The 13880-nt window shown below is 44.6% G+C and overlaps 2 protein-coding genes across 3 annotated transcripts in view; one reads left to right on the forward strand and one right to left on the reverse strand.

Moving 5' to 3' along the window:
- The window catches only part of GRM3 (glutamate metabotropic receptor 3), a 132504-nt gene extending 129308 nt beyond the window's left edge, over positions 1 to 3196 (forward strand). For both annotated transcript variants that reach the window (XM_083464020.1, XM_083464019.1), the window contains exons 5-6: positions 970 to 1144; positions 3041 to 3196. In XM_083464020.1, coding sequence (XP_083320146.1) covers positions 970 to 1144; positions 3041 to 3114 — 249 coding nt within the window. In that variant the 3' untranslated portion in view covers positions 3115 to 3196. The remainder of the gene's footprint in view (positions 1 to 969; positions 1145 to 3040) is intronic.
- Positions 3197 to 5159: 1963 nt separating this feature from the next.
- Positions 5160 to 13880, reverse strand: part of ELAPOR2 (endosome-lysosome associated apoptosis and autophagy regulator family member 2) — a 93295-nt gene continuing 84574 nt past the window's right edge. Inside the window, exons 21-23 of the mRNA XM_083464011.1 lie at positions 13006 to 13171; positions 11302 to 11940; positions 5160 to 10275 (exon numbers count right to left, since the gene is read on the reverse strand). Of these exons, the coding sequence (XP_083320137.1) occupies positions 11881 to 11940; positions 13006 to 13171 (226 nt within the window). The 3' untranslated portion in view covers positions 5160 to 10275; positions 11302 to 11880. The remainder of the gene's footprint in view (positions 10276 to 11301; positions 11941 to 13005; positions 13172 to 13880) is intronic.

The following is a 13880-nucleotide window of genomic DNA, read 5'->3' on the forward strand; positions in this document are numbered from 1 at the left end:
ATTCTGCTCAGATTAACCAATGAAAGTCTGCTGTTTTTATGTGTAGTGGCTAGGGAGCAGTGTGTCATGGAAGAGGAGAATCTCAGCCACTGCTTCTTAGAATACACAGGATGCTAATGCAGGATTGGGGCTTTGGGTTCAAGGAGAGGGGGGGGTTAACTTTTCTTCTCCATCAACTGTGGTCCAAATGAAAAATCACTCCACCACCCCAGTTTCCCTTCCAAGACAAACAGCAGCTTTGGGGGACAATTTTGTTGGGACTATGTTGGTGTAGGAAGAAAATGAAACCTGCAGTTCTGAACCTGATTGGGTTCCCTCACACTTGACATTTACACAACTTAAACACACTTAACATCACACAAAGTTTGGCACTTAGCATGAGAGTAAGGTCATTACATTTACCCAAGTAAATGCAGGAATCTTTTTGCCTAATGTGGGGCTCAAACCCATAACCCTAAGATTAAGTGTCTCATGTTCTACCAATAGATCTGGATGTCATCTTTGTAGTGCTGGAGGGAAAGCATATATGAGGTGGTAGCTGGAAGTATAAGCACTTGGGTGAAAATTTGATCAATACTATTCAGCAGCAGCTTGGGTCTGAACATTAATGGTTCAAGGACAAACAATTGTAAAAGTCTGCTGCTTGCAGGAAAATTTCAAGCAGGGTGTGAAGGCATTCAACTATTGTTGGAGATTGTTCATGCTGGACTACATGAACTCTTGATCTGATCCACTGGGACATATTTTTGGTCTTCTGCTCCTGTGTTCCAAAAGGGATTGAGTTTGTCTTCCTGTAGGTCTGCTCATCATGGCGGCAGTGTGAGTGCTGTTGCATTCCCACCCTGCTTGTGAGTTTCCCATAGGCATCCCATTGGCCGCAGGGTTCAAGGGGCCTCTGGTCTGATATTGTGTTTGTATTGGAAATTCAGAATTCATCCCTGCTGACCCTTCTGGTTTTTCTCCATGCAGGTTCAGACCACAACCATGTGCATCTCCGTAAGTCTCAGCGGCTTTGTTGTCTTGGGGTGTCTGTTTGCCCCCAAAGTGCATATTGTCCTCTTCCAGCCACAGAAGAATGTGGTCACGCACAGGCTGCATCTCAACAGGTTCAGCGTCAGCGGAACAGGAACCACTTATTCCCAAGGTAATTAAAGATCATGGCTGCTGCCTTCAGAGCTCCCCCCCCCCCATTCTTGCTCTCCTAACTTCTCCATCACTTGGTGGGGTGGGGGAGCAGGCAGAGACAAAAGTGGGCAGAGAAGCACGTGTGAATTCTACCTTTGTGCAGGAGGCAAGTTGCTATGTGCAAGGGCATATAACATGCCCCCCCTTCAACAAAGTAAGACACTTTATTTGAGGACATTTTCCAGCCAGGGCTGGACGTGCCTGGAGGAACACATTTGGTCCCAGGGGGCTGCGATTTCTCGGTCGTGGTTTACAGTAATTGAATTTTGAAATAAACAGTGCCAAGGCAGGTGGGAAGTAGCAACTGTAACCCCCAGTATTGAAACGGGGGGGGGGGGGCGCCTTGGGTCTTTCAAATTTCAGCAGCACCCTGTGCAAGGCAAAAACTGCCCTGCCCGCCTTTCCCCTTCCGTTCTGCTCAGTTTACTGCATCCTAGTTGTGATGCCCTGCAGTGCCCCCTTTGCCCAGCACCCAGTCCGGAGGAAGCTGTTGCGCTGCTCTAAATCCGCCTCTGGTTGAAAGCAAGCAATAAAAAAACAGCATTGGTTTTATTTTTATTTTTAAAACCCCCAAGTTCCAGAAATGGAACAGACGCAACTAGCTTGTTTTTAAAAGACACTTATAAAGCAACCAGCTTGCTAAGAGCCCCAGAAGAGGCAGGATTCCAAGGGGAGCTGGTCAGGCATACAGGATGGACGAAGCCCTTCACCTGCTGAATTTCTGCCTCCCGTGCAGTTGTTAACAAACAGCACCAGAGAAACAACTGGTATATGGATGTGTGAGAAAATAAGGGTATTCCCTTTATATTTTCTTTCAACCCTTAAACACGCACACAAAACACATGCTCAAAGCCTGCATGATTCAGATGATAAGAGTCCTGGATACACAGTACAAGAATTCATTGAGTTCCTTTGGACAAGCATCACCTTCCATTTACCGGTATATCTATAAAAGCGAGGTGTGTGAGGTTTAATTGGTAGATCAGTCAACTGAACCAGTGGTAGTTTGATTGAACAATTGGTTTACTTAGTTGCAATACTTATTTCTCACTTTTTATCCCCGAGAGGCTTTAAAAGTGTCTTGCACAAGAAAAGCACGCACTAGTTCAATCACGTGTTGCTTCTAAGCTGCCTAGCAGCTCCCTGGGGCAACATTTCCCTCCCTCATCCTTGGTCCTCACCCTTCAGCGGCCATCTAGGTGAGGGAGTGGATCTGAGCAGCTGAATGGTGCTCAGGCCATGAGGGGGACAAATCCTGCCTTGCTTGTAGTTGCCAAGGGACCACTCTCCCTGAAGTCTTCTGAAGCAAGAGACTGGAGGTGAGCACCTGAACTCACCCAGCCCAAGACGGGGGCAAATCTTCCTTCGACTGGGCTCTAATAAACTGAAAGCAACTGATTACTGGATTATTGGTAAGAGGCATTACATAAACCAGAGGATTTTGAAAGTGCTGAGACTTATTTGCTAGAAATCTCTAGCCACTGCAATTCTCAGGATTCCATACTTCAGATTTATGGTATTTTTGACACTGTGGCCTACATTTATTATTTTTTATTTTATTTATTGAATTTATATACCGCCCTATACCCGAAGGTCTCAGGGCGGTTCACAGAACAAAATAAGAATATAAAACCACAAAATATATAATCAAAATGAAAGCAACAACCCAAAAACCCCCCAAAAACCCCACATTTTAAATAGGATGCCCTACTATTATGCAGTCCTAATGGCTCTTTCTGTATTATCATCTGTCTGGTGTTAAGGCATTTAGTTCTCCTCTTCATCATTTCAAGAGCAAGGAAATTGCACTTGTATTAAGAACTCTCTGTAGCTCCTGGCAATGTTTCTCTTTCAGCCTCTGCCAATGTCTATGTGCCAACCGTCTGCAATGGAAGAGAAGTTGTGGATTCCACCACCTCGTCTCTGTGATCATACAGCTGTCGCTGCCATTCCTAGACAGCTGGGAAGAATTGCACATTTCTTGTGGACTCTGGAAAAAGAACAATTTTTTTTTAAAAAAAAGACTAGCTTTTTTTCTAGAAACAGTGTAATAAATTATTTTTGAGGACTGTACAGTATATAGTGATGTTCTTTTTAGAACAAATTTAGAGCCTTCTGTGATTAACTGTTCTAAGGGATGTTGCTGTGCCACCATGTTGATTCCGCAGTGAGTGGAAGGTCGGCTGCCATGTTTGGTGGCTTTCTTTCTAATGAGACTTTTTGTAATTCCTTGTTGTAATTTACTTAGACCGCATTTCTATGTTGTATATTATGGTTACATTCTGTGCAGCAAATGGTTTTCACAGCTGTATTGATTAATGTAAAGTTGTCAATAATAAAACCTGAAAAGCTTTTCGGCATAATTGCCCTTTTCCCCGCTAAGAGGTTACTAAATTTCTTCCCCAGCAGGTGTAATGATAAATCTGCCTTAACAGAGCAGTTATTTTATACTGGTTTTATTTATTATTTTATTTCAGAATTTATAAATTGTTCTACATTCAGAGGATAACAGTTTTACTAACCTGGGTGATCCTAACCAGCTTACAAAGCTCTTTGTGGATTCTTCGGGTCTGGTCTACATATTATCAAGGCTGGCCTTTATTGTAAGGGTGACAGTTTTGAGGGTTGCAAATGTCAATCATTTATTTTTAACCACTAGGACAGGTGCTGAGATTAAAGGACCCCTTCATTTGGCTCTTTCAATCTTTTGGCACCAAAATATCTTGAGCCATTATATCTGCAGGTTATGGTCACCAGGGGGAAACCTCTGTGGAGCAGACTTCATAGGGTGGCAACTGTCAGCCTGCTGCAGCCAGAGTTCCTTGCCAGTGCAGGTAGTAGTCCACATGCTTGCACCATGACACTGAATACACACCCAAAAATGGGGACATATAATTCACAAAGCTTAGAAGAAGTACCCCCAGAGGTAAATGGCAACTGCTTTAAATCTGAGCACATAAAAGAGGCAGTCAACAGTGATGGGCTAGTCCTGTTATTATGGTAAGGCAACACTACCTTGCTGGTTAACTTGACAAATTGAAATTTTGTGCACCTGAAGGTTTCCACTGAAACATGTTGAGCAATTTCCTATTTTATTGCTGTTTCCCTATATTTGCTAGTACCATATTGAGGCTTCCTTGGCAGAGTAAAGGAGTAAAATATTGGGGTTCTGCCCAAGATTAATCACACTCAAGTAGATCCACTGATTTCAGTGGATTAACTGCATGTATAACTTAGTTGGATTTCACCCATAATTAAATATTGTAACATCCTGTCTGTTACTTGAGATCTACCAGGGAAGCCCTTCTCATTATGCGATTACCAAGCAAGGCTCATCCTTTTAGAACTCATAATAGGGCCTTCTTGGTGATGGCATCCCGGATGTGAAACATTCTTATCCTGGAGGTTAGATCAGCATCAACGCTGTTCAGTTTTGGGTGGCAAGTGAAAACATTTCAATTTCCATCAGACCTTTTAAGTAAACAGATTTGGCCCATGTGACAGTGGTGTATGCTGAGTTTTATACAGTGATACATTTGCTCTGTAATTTTGTATCTGATTTTAACTTCATGTATGTTGTATGTTGTGGCCCATCCTGAGATTGTTTAACAATGAAGGGTGGGGTATAAATTTTTAAAAACAAACAAACAATGTCGTCTTATCTGCAAGAAACTCTTGTGTTGGGGCAGCCTGTACCTCCAATGCATAAATATTATTATTATTATTATTATTATTATTATTATTATTATTATTATTAGGGAGAGGCATCAATGAACAAAAACATTTTGCAGAGTAAGATAAGTAAAAGACTGGTCCCTGCCCTGATGAGTTTGCAATTTACAGGTGACTATTAGTCTCTCTCTCGAAGGCTGGGAGCGCTGTACACACCAATGTAATGGGGGATGGAAATTGGTCCTCTATGTACAGATTTGACTGGTGAGTGTGATATGAAGAATTACTCAATGTCAGTTAAATTAGCTGAATAAATGTAGACATTTATTAGTTAAAATAAAGAGTTTTAACAACCTCCCCCATCTCCAAAAAAAATAATAATGAAAAAAGAAAAAGAAATGAAAACAGCAGCAATTTAATAACCAATATGGCTACACAGGATACAAGAGAGATTCCAGTTGCACAATCAAAATTCAATTGGGAAAATCTCAGACTCAGATTTTTGGAGAAACTTTTAAGTAGCTTCCATGAACCACTCTAGAGTTATAAAAAGTTATGTTATAACCATGCTTCCAAAATGTGCCATTTCATGCTGAAACTTTCACCAGCCTTTCTGCCCTAGACAATGGGCAGCCCCAAGACTAAACCGTTTTTCTCCACCAAGTGTTTCATCTCTGGTCCCTGATGCTGCTCTTGATGACATCATTCTCAGACACCATCCCACAGAAAAGGCAGGCAAGGGCTTATGTAATACATAGCTTGAAGAAAAAAGAGGCTCTGACAGAAGCCCTTTTCAGGCATTCCATATGAACATCCATGCAGGCATGGGCTAACCCTGACCCCTAGATGCCTACATCATGCACCACAGCCATCATGGAAGTGACATCAGCCTGGAAGTATGGAGTCACATGGGGCTCCCTCCATGGGATGCAAAACTTTTCAATGAAGGTTCAAGTCTCCATGGAGAGAGACCTTTCCACATGCAGGGCTGCCTCCAGACGGACACTGATTGTCAGGGCATGGCTGGCGCTCCAAGTGGCATCTAGAGGCTGAGGCTGGTCTGTCTGCGCAGGAGAGACCCTCCCGAGGTCCATCATGAAGACAGCGGCGGCTAGGAGTCTCCAGCTTCTCACTCCAAATTTGTACTGTTTTAATAGGTTCTATGTTCTCTTGTCTCCACATTGTTGGACACTACCCTGATATTTTATGAGACAGCAGTACAGAAATACTTTTATGAATAAACAAACAAACAAATAGAAATTCTGTTCTGCATAATCAGAACAGAGCTTTATCCATGCTTCCCGTGCTAGTGAGGTCTTCCTCTCAGCTCTGAATACCAGCCAATAATCAGGACTCCTTGCTCCTGCCCTTTCACTCTTGATCAGTTCAAAATGTTGAAAATCCAGGGAACTATGGGCATCCTCCCCCAGGTTCAATAAATGCATAACAGCAGAGACAGAAACCCAATCAGACACAGAGAAGCACTATTAACATGTTAATAACATGTTAATCTTTGAAGGATGAAATTGGGTGTTCCAAATTTGAAAGGAAACTGATGTGAGCATAGAGGGGTGTGTTATCTGCAAGGTTTAATGGGGGAAAATAATCATTTGACAAATGTTGAGTGGTGGCAGTAATAAACATGAAGGTGCTTTGGAAATGAACAGTGAAATGGTGTATGATGAAAACTAGGGGTATTTCCCCCCAATCCCCTCGTATCTCAGCAGTGATAAGGCATTGCTGGCAACGTGTTTGCCCAGGGAGGCTATTAAGAAAGCAAAGGTCTTCACTTTGGGGGAAACTAGAAATAACCATACCTTGTTCTTTAGGGAAAGAGAGAAAAGAAAAACAAATTTACTTATTTATTAAAAATATATGTGTATCCTGCCACAATGAGTAACTTCCACCATTTTATAAGATCGCAATAAAATATAAAGTGATATTTAAAATTAATAAAATTAAAACAGCGTCAGCAGCACACCCACCCACAACAAAACTGAAGAGTCAACTCAACTTGAGCTGGTAAAATATAGTTAAGATCTTCTCTGGGTTGGAAACAAACAAGTCTCCATTGGAAATCTAAATATCAACAGAGAAAGGTGCCAGAATAGGCCCCCAGGCCAGGATGTCCACTAGCCGTTGGGATCCTGACCCAGAGCATCAACCAAAGAGGTGAATAAGTAGTCAGGATCTTGTGTGAGAAAATGACCTTGTCAGCATCCTAGTCCCAAACTATTTTGGACTTTTATTGACCAGCACTTTGGATTGGTCTCAGAAACAGGAGTTTTGCTTTTCTGAATACCGAGACTTTGGGAGGCAAATAACTTCTAATTATGATTTCCCTCTACCCAGTATACGTTGACTGACAACTGGCTCCAGTATCCAGCTGGAGCTCCCTTGCCTCCCAAGTTCAATGAAGGGCAGTTTTTACACTTTGGAGTTTCATAGCTGCGCTATGTGCTAAGAGAGGTCTAAACCGTATTTGTCCATTATGAGTAGGTGGTATACGTTAACTCAAATAACAGAAGAGAACTTTATGAGACAAACAGCTATTATAAAAGTTTAAGAACAGATAACTTGACAAAGCAATGGGAGCACTGTATAATGTTTCAAGTGTGAACATCTGACTGAGGTGAAATTAGTTTGGTTTTTATTCAGGTGGACTGGGCATATGGTGGGTACCAAATTTTGCCCTCCAAAAATTAAAGTTACTTGTAGAACTTCCTTGCTAGGCAAAATTCAATGCTCTTTAGCAAAGAGGTGGTATATGCCAACAGCAAAGTGAAGCGCAGAGTTACAACACGAGCCCAAAACAGGACTGCAGGCAACTCCCTGTTGGTGCACAGGTTGCATTCCAGGTCAATGCGTGAAATCACATGTCATCAAACACCCATTTAAAAAGCCTGCAAACACCCTGTTCTGCCCCTGCCTCTGCTCCACCCCCATTTCAACCTTTTGGTGATGTTTCAGTGATGTCTTTATGACTTTGGGGGGTCATTTTGGGGTTCAGTGCTGTGCGCATGTGCACGGTTGTGCTCGTATTGGATGCACCTAAACTGGGAGTTGCCTGGTTTAGAAGCAAGAGGGAGTTATTAGCATGCTTTGAGAAACCCCAAGATTTACAGAAGTAGGGAGAGAGGGCTCTGTGCCTGTTGGGCCTGTTGGGTGAGAAATGAAAACTTGGAGGGAAGGGGAACGGAATGGAACGGCTGGCTGGTACACTAAAGAGGAGCACTCCATTTTGTTGTAGATTTCTTAGCTTCTAAAAAGCAAAAAAGGAAACTTCAGTGCATAGCAGGCACTCAATCACAGCCGATGACATCAATGAGTCCAATGCATCCAGGGCTGGCCTTGGGGGTCCCTCATTGGATCCACCTGAATGAAACGGGATGTGCAAAGCTGGAAGTCAAAGAAAGAAGCACAACGTTGTTGTGGGCAGAGGTCTCTTTGTCAATCTCAGGTGGGGCTGATGAGAGTTGTGGTCCAAAACATCTGGAGGGCACCCGGTTGCCAAAGGCTGTTTTGGGGATTTCGACAAATTCCCCACCTTGCCTGCCTCCGAGATGGCCCAATTAGATGGTACACTTTAACCATGGACGACACTATAAAATGGCTTTATTACACATGGCCTTAGTATCAGACAGGTATACCACTACAACGCTGTTGCAATAAATACCAAACATGGGGGATGTTTTGGAAAATAATGGCCTAGGGGCAGCACGCACTGCCTATGGAAGATTGCCAGATCTTTTCCAAATACCTTCATGGAAATCCATGGCTTAGAGAAAACAGAAGTGAGAAAGTACCATGCGTACAACTCTGAGGGTGCAGTTATTTCTACCTCTTAATCCATCCCTGAAGAAGAGGGAAGAGCAGCTCTACTTGAGGACTACAGATAAGAGAAAAATGTAAATAATCTCCACAAAGAATTTCCACAAGCTGGTTCATGTGGGGCAGGGAGGGTCCATAGCTGTGCACAGAGCACATGAAATGTACACAGACGGTTCCATTGCCAATCCCCCTTATCTGAGATGGGGCTGGGAAAGATCTCAGGCCAAGGCCCTTGGTGAACTACAGGCAGAGCAATAAAACTTGCTGGGCTAAAGGTCTCATATGAGGAAACCAAATGAGGAAGCCACATATTTTCATGTGGTCAAACTAGACTCCACTCAATGCATCCAGAGCCATGGCAAGAGTCACTCAGCTACGGATACAGTTGCAGTGACTCAGAATGATTTCCGTGGTCAAAGTCATAATCTTTTCAGCTGATGAAGGCATGGTCACCACTGATAGATAACTGCTGCTGTGTCTGCGGACGGGCCATCTCCCGCTACCCTGTTGAAGGAGCCCCTGGGCATTCCGCACTTGGCGCTCAAGTCATCCGGCTAGTCCTCTGGGGCAAGTCACCTGTAAGTCAGTGGGGTGGGGCAGAGGGAGGTTTGAAAGGGGACACAATCCAGGGGTTGGCGCTGCCTTCACCTGCTTCAGATTAGTCCGCAGACTTTGAATTTGCAATACAAGCTCCAGTGTAAGAAGTTCTGTTTTGGTGAATGCATTAGGACCCGACTGCGGTGCTTCCCAGTCATTAGACCAGGGACTACTTCAGACATTACTTTTCATTTCAAAAGGGTCAAGTCTCACACCTAAGAAAACCTAACAAAAAGAGGCAGAGAAGTCACAGGAACACCAGAGTGTATCAATGTCTCTCTTTTGAGGCCCAAACATGTCAAATTTGGATCGAGTATTTCCTCCCAGGTTGAGGAATGACTTACAGAAGCACTCATGCATTGCCCCGGTCCAGTGTGCACAGTGGCTGACCTCTTCAGGATCCCTTCTCCTTTTTAGTTTATGAACATTAAGGGTCCTTAAGGGTAATTTCTTAAATGCCAAAAGCTATACGGTTGCTGCTTGACATGAAACTCGATCAAAGCTGCCCCTTGCATCCAGCCCACACGCTTGCAACAGTCTTGACCATGTCATTGCACCATTTGGAATGGGAAGAATTGCTCCATCCCAAAAGGGCTTGCCATAGGGAGTAACATCCACCTGACTACCCTCCAAGCTAGACGTCTTAAGTCTCGCCATGTTCCTCAACTAGCAAAGTGACCTTCAAGTGAAGCTGTAATCCTAAACAACATCCTTACACAGGAGAAAACTCCACATCTGAGTAAACGTACACAGGATTGTACTGCTAGCCTTTCAGAGGCCTTCCATTTTAATGATGTCTTCCCACCTCCAGAAGTTGATTCTGCAGGAGCAGAAGTTGCATTCTTAATGTTAGGCAAAACACTACAGATTTACATTGCAAGCACTCTCCTTTCTGAGGAGTAAAAAGAAGCCTGTCTGCAGGTCTTGGATTTCAAGTAGTGACTAGTGGTGTGATTTCAAGAGAAAGCCAGGATCCTGCCACCTCCATACCTTTGCAGATACCCAGTGGCGTAGCGTGGGTTGTCAGCACCCGGGGCAAGGCAAGTAATTTGCGCCCCCTAACCCGTGGATTTGCGCCCCCTAACCCTAACCCCCAGATGTTGCGCCCAGTACAGCCGCCCCCCCCTGCACCCCCCACACTACGCCACTGCTAAGGGGACAAGGAACACGCGTGGGGTGGGTGGAGAAGGATGTGGCTAATAATGCAGGAGGGGGGTCTAAGGGGAAAAGGAGCTCGCATGGGGTGGGTGGAGAAGGAGCTTTTCGGAGAGCTGAGGGGGGAGGGGGGAGGGAAAGAGCACTGTTGCTTTAAAGGAGCCAACCGGACAGCAGCCACTTACAGCAGTGTAAGCAGCTCCTTTCCTCTCCCGCTTTGCTCCTTCTCTCCCTCTTTGCTGCTTTACACAGCTAATGGCCCAAGTCCTGCTCAGCGGATCAGCTGAGACGCTGGAGAATCGTTATTTCCCCCTCTCCCTCATCCCGTGCCCTCCTGTCCCCAGCAGCCTTTTTAAAAACTTTTTTACTGGTTTTCACTGCGCTCGTGGCTCAGAGCCCTCCTGTGCGCTGCCGTCCCTCTGCAGCCTCACTGCTCCGTTTAGAGAGCGCACGGACCTTTGCTAGCTGAGGCTGCAGCAGCTGTTGCTGGCTACGCGGCGCTTTCTCCGGCTCGCTATGGCTCCCGTCTGTCCCTCCTCGAGTGTAAGCGGCTGCTGCCCGCTTTGCTGGCATGGCTCTCCTGCCCTCCCTCCTCCTCAGCTCCACCCCCTCCTCCTGGCTGTAAAGCAAGCATGAGTGCATTCGCTCTGTAACACGCACAGGCATTTTCCCTTCCTTTCTAGGAGCAAAAAACCTCCTCCTCCTCCCGGCTTTGCTGCTGCTGCTGCGCGGCTCTTTTCCTCCACCGACGGCGCGCTGCGCCTTGGAGAGGTTCCCGCTTCCTCGAGGGGGGCTGGCCAAACGCGCCCCCCAAAATGTTGCGCCCGGTGCCGCCGGCACCCCTGGCACCCCCCACGCTACGCCACTGCAGATACCTGTAGTGACTAAGGAATCATCTCTATTCTTTCTAAAAGCCAGTCTCTGTTTCGGCTAAGTGACAAAAGTGATTGGGACTAAAAGGGGATACAAATAATGAAACATGTGTCATGCCATGTAAACTTCATGTCAGGATATGACCTCTTTCTCAGGCAGTACAGAGTGAAGCAACCCACCTCACAGGGGCAGAGGACATTAAAGGGCAGCAAACCATCTTCTGTCTTTCTTAATATATTTTTACTACTCTGGGAGGTGCCATTTTGGGTTTTCTGCAGCAAGTACCCAAACATCTTGGGCTGTCATTGCCCCTGTTTCCTCTGTCCCTGAGCAGACCTTCATTCCCAGCTCATGAGCTCATCCGCTTGACTTTCCTTTTTGGCAAGTGACTCAGTCTCACAATAAGGCAACAGTCTCTCGTGTTCTTCCCTGCTAGTTTCTTCATATTGGACTGTGCAACATTTCCCACAGGAAACCACCCTTCAGACACAAACCAGGACATGTTAGAAATGTGCTCCTGCGTAAATCAAGATCAGGTTTGCTGGTTCAAAGGCAGAGTTAAAGTCTTCATATATTTTGAGATCTTGAGGATTTCAGCTGAACAGATTCAAAGCGGTCTTCCTTTTCCTGCATAGCAAAGAGATAAGTGCTTATATTATAGAAACAGATATAGATAAGATGCGCAGATCCCATTCACACAGAGGGCTCCCGATCATCTCCCATAAGGATGTGATCTGTTCAGCAGCATTACAGTCCCAGATGCTCCCAGGTTGCTCATTGGGCCCATTCCAAAGACAAGTTACGTAAGGCTCAGTTTTGCCAAACACATATATCCATAGAATAGAACAGAACAGAACAGAACAGAACAGAACAGAATAGAATAGAATAGAATAGAATAGAATAGAATAGAATAGAATAGAATAGAATAGAATAGAATAGAATAGAATATTTAACTAAGAAATTATTTCAGGCCAGGGACTAAGAATTTCTTTACAGTTTGGGGTATGATGCTATGTTAATTATACATTTGAAAAGGTAAACTGTAAACAAAACATGTGGACACCCATGCTGCAAAGATATGCATCGTGCACACAAACTCATTTCGGACCCAGGACTGGCTGTCACTCACTGCCTAGTATACTTTAAGTGGCAAAACCAAGGTTTGCCCTTTATGTAACGTGTGAAAAACCCCAAAGCAACATGCATTTGCATACTGAAGATCCACGTGAGCTAGTTAATATATTCATGGTTTGCTTGCTTGTTTTTTTAAAGTCAAGACTATCCAGGAAACAGAGCTGGACTGGAATCTCAAAATCTCACTTCTCAAATCAACATATCGGAAGCCTTGAGAAAATCAATATATATGCTCTTTGAAGCAAAGCTTTTATTCATTTGGTTATTTGGCCTCACAACCTTCATAGAAAAACCATTCTATTTTGAAAGCTTTTACTGTCTAAACACCTATTTTGTGGTTTTCTGTTAGCCACCTTCAGATTTTGGTGAGGTTGGGATGCAAGTACTTCAGATAAATAGACATCCTTATCTCCCATCCGTTCTATGGGAATAGCAGGGAGTAATTCAGCCGTGCTGCTTTGTTCCCAGAACCAGTAAGAAATGGCATATCAACCTGCACACTTAAAAAATAGCCTGAAAACGATATATAGCTGCAAATTACTGACAGCAGCGGCTCACCTTGGTTGCCAATGATTTGAGTTTTCCTAGTAATGACTGTTTGTTTGAATATACTATTTCTTCCTCGTTATCTTCCCCTTCCATGATCGCGCAGCTGTCAGCAGCAGGAAGCTCACATTCTTTTGAATTTGCTGTCATCACCAGTTTAGAATATTTATACTCCAACCTAAAGGGTATAAATGGAGACAGTGGCTTTTTTGTCCTATCATCTTCCAACACATCAAACTTTGTGACAAAACCTCACTATAAGAATTCATGACGGATTTTAGTATTGCAGATTTGTCAGAACTTAGCAGCTAAAGTAGCCTTTTCCCAGCTTGGTGCCGTCCAGCAGTTCTGGACTCCCATCAGCACCAAAGAGCAAAGTACCAGGTGGAACTCAAGTCATAGATCATTCTCAGATTTAAAAAAGAGTCGACATGATGTGACCCACAGAAGAGACCAGCAGGGCTTAAGGGGGCCATGCTTGGCTGTGGGTGCAGCTGACCCTTGTGGGGGAGGCATCAGAGAACATCTTTCTGTGCAGTTCAGCTTCCTGAGGTTCTGGACCAGCCCCAGCCATCCATGCTCCTAGACAGCAAGGGCTATCCAGGGCAGCCCCTTTCATTGGGGGGGGGTGGAGGATTCCCCCAGAGCAACAAGAGTCTTCCTGGCTCTGCAGTGTTTCCACTTGGTTCCTTGACTTTGACCTCCAGAAGCATCTCCTGCCATCGTCCCCACCCCTGAGCTGCCATGACACCACAGCAGCCTTCTGCTTCCAGGACACGGTGCTTTGGATCTCCCAAAACCTCTAGACCCAACTTCTTTGGGCCTCATTACGTATTCCTTTGGCCACAAAGCTAAATTTCCTGCACATCTTTTTCCTGGCTCCAACT

This window comes from Podarcis liolepis (assembly GCF_965112155.1).
Source record: "Podarcis liolepis genome assembly, chromosome: 10".
Lineage (NCBI taxonomy): Eukaryota > Metazoa > Chordata > Lepidosauria > Squamata > Lacertidae > Podarcis > Podarcis liolepis.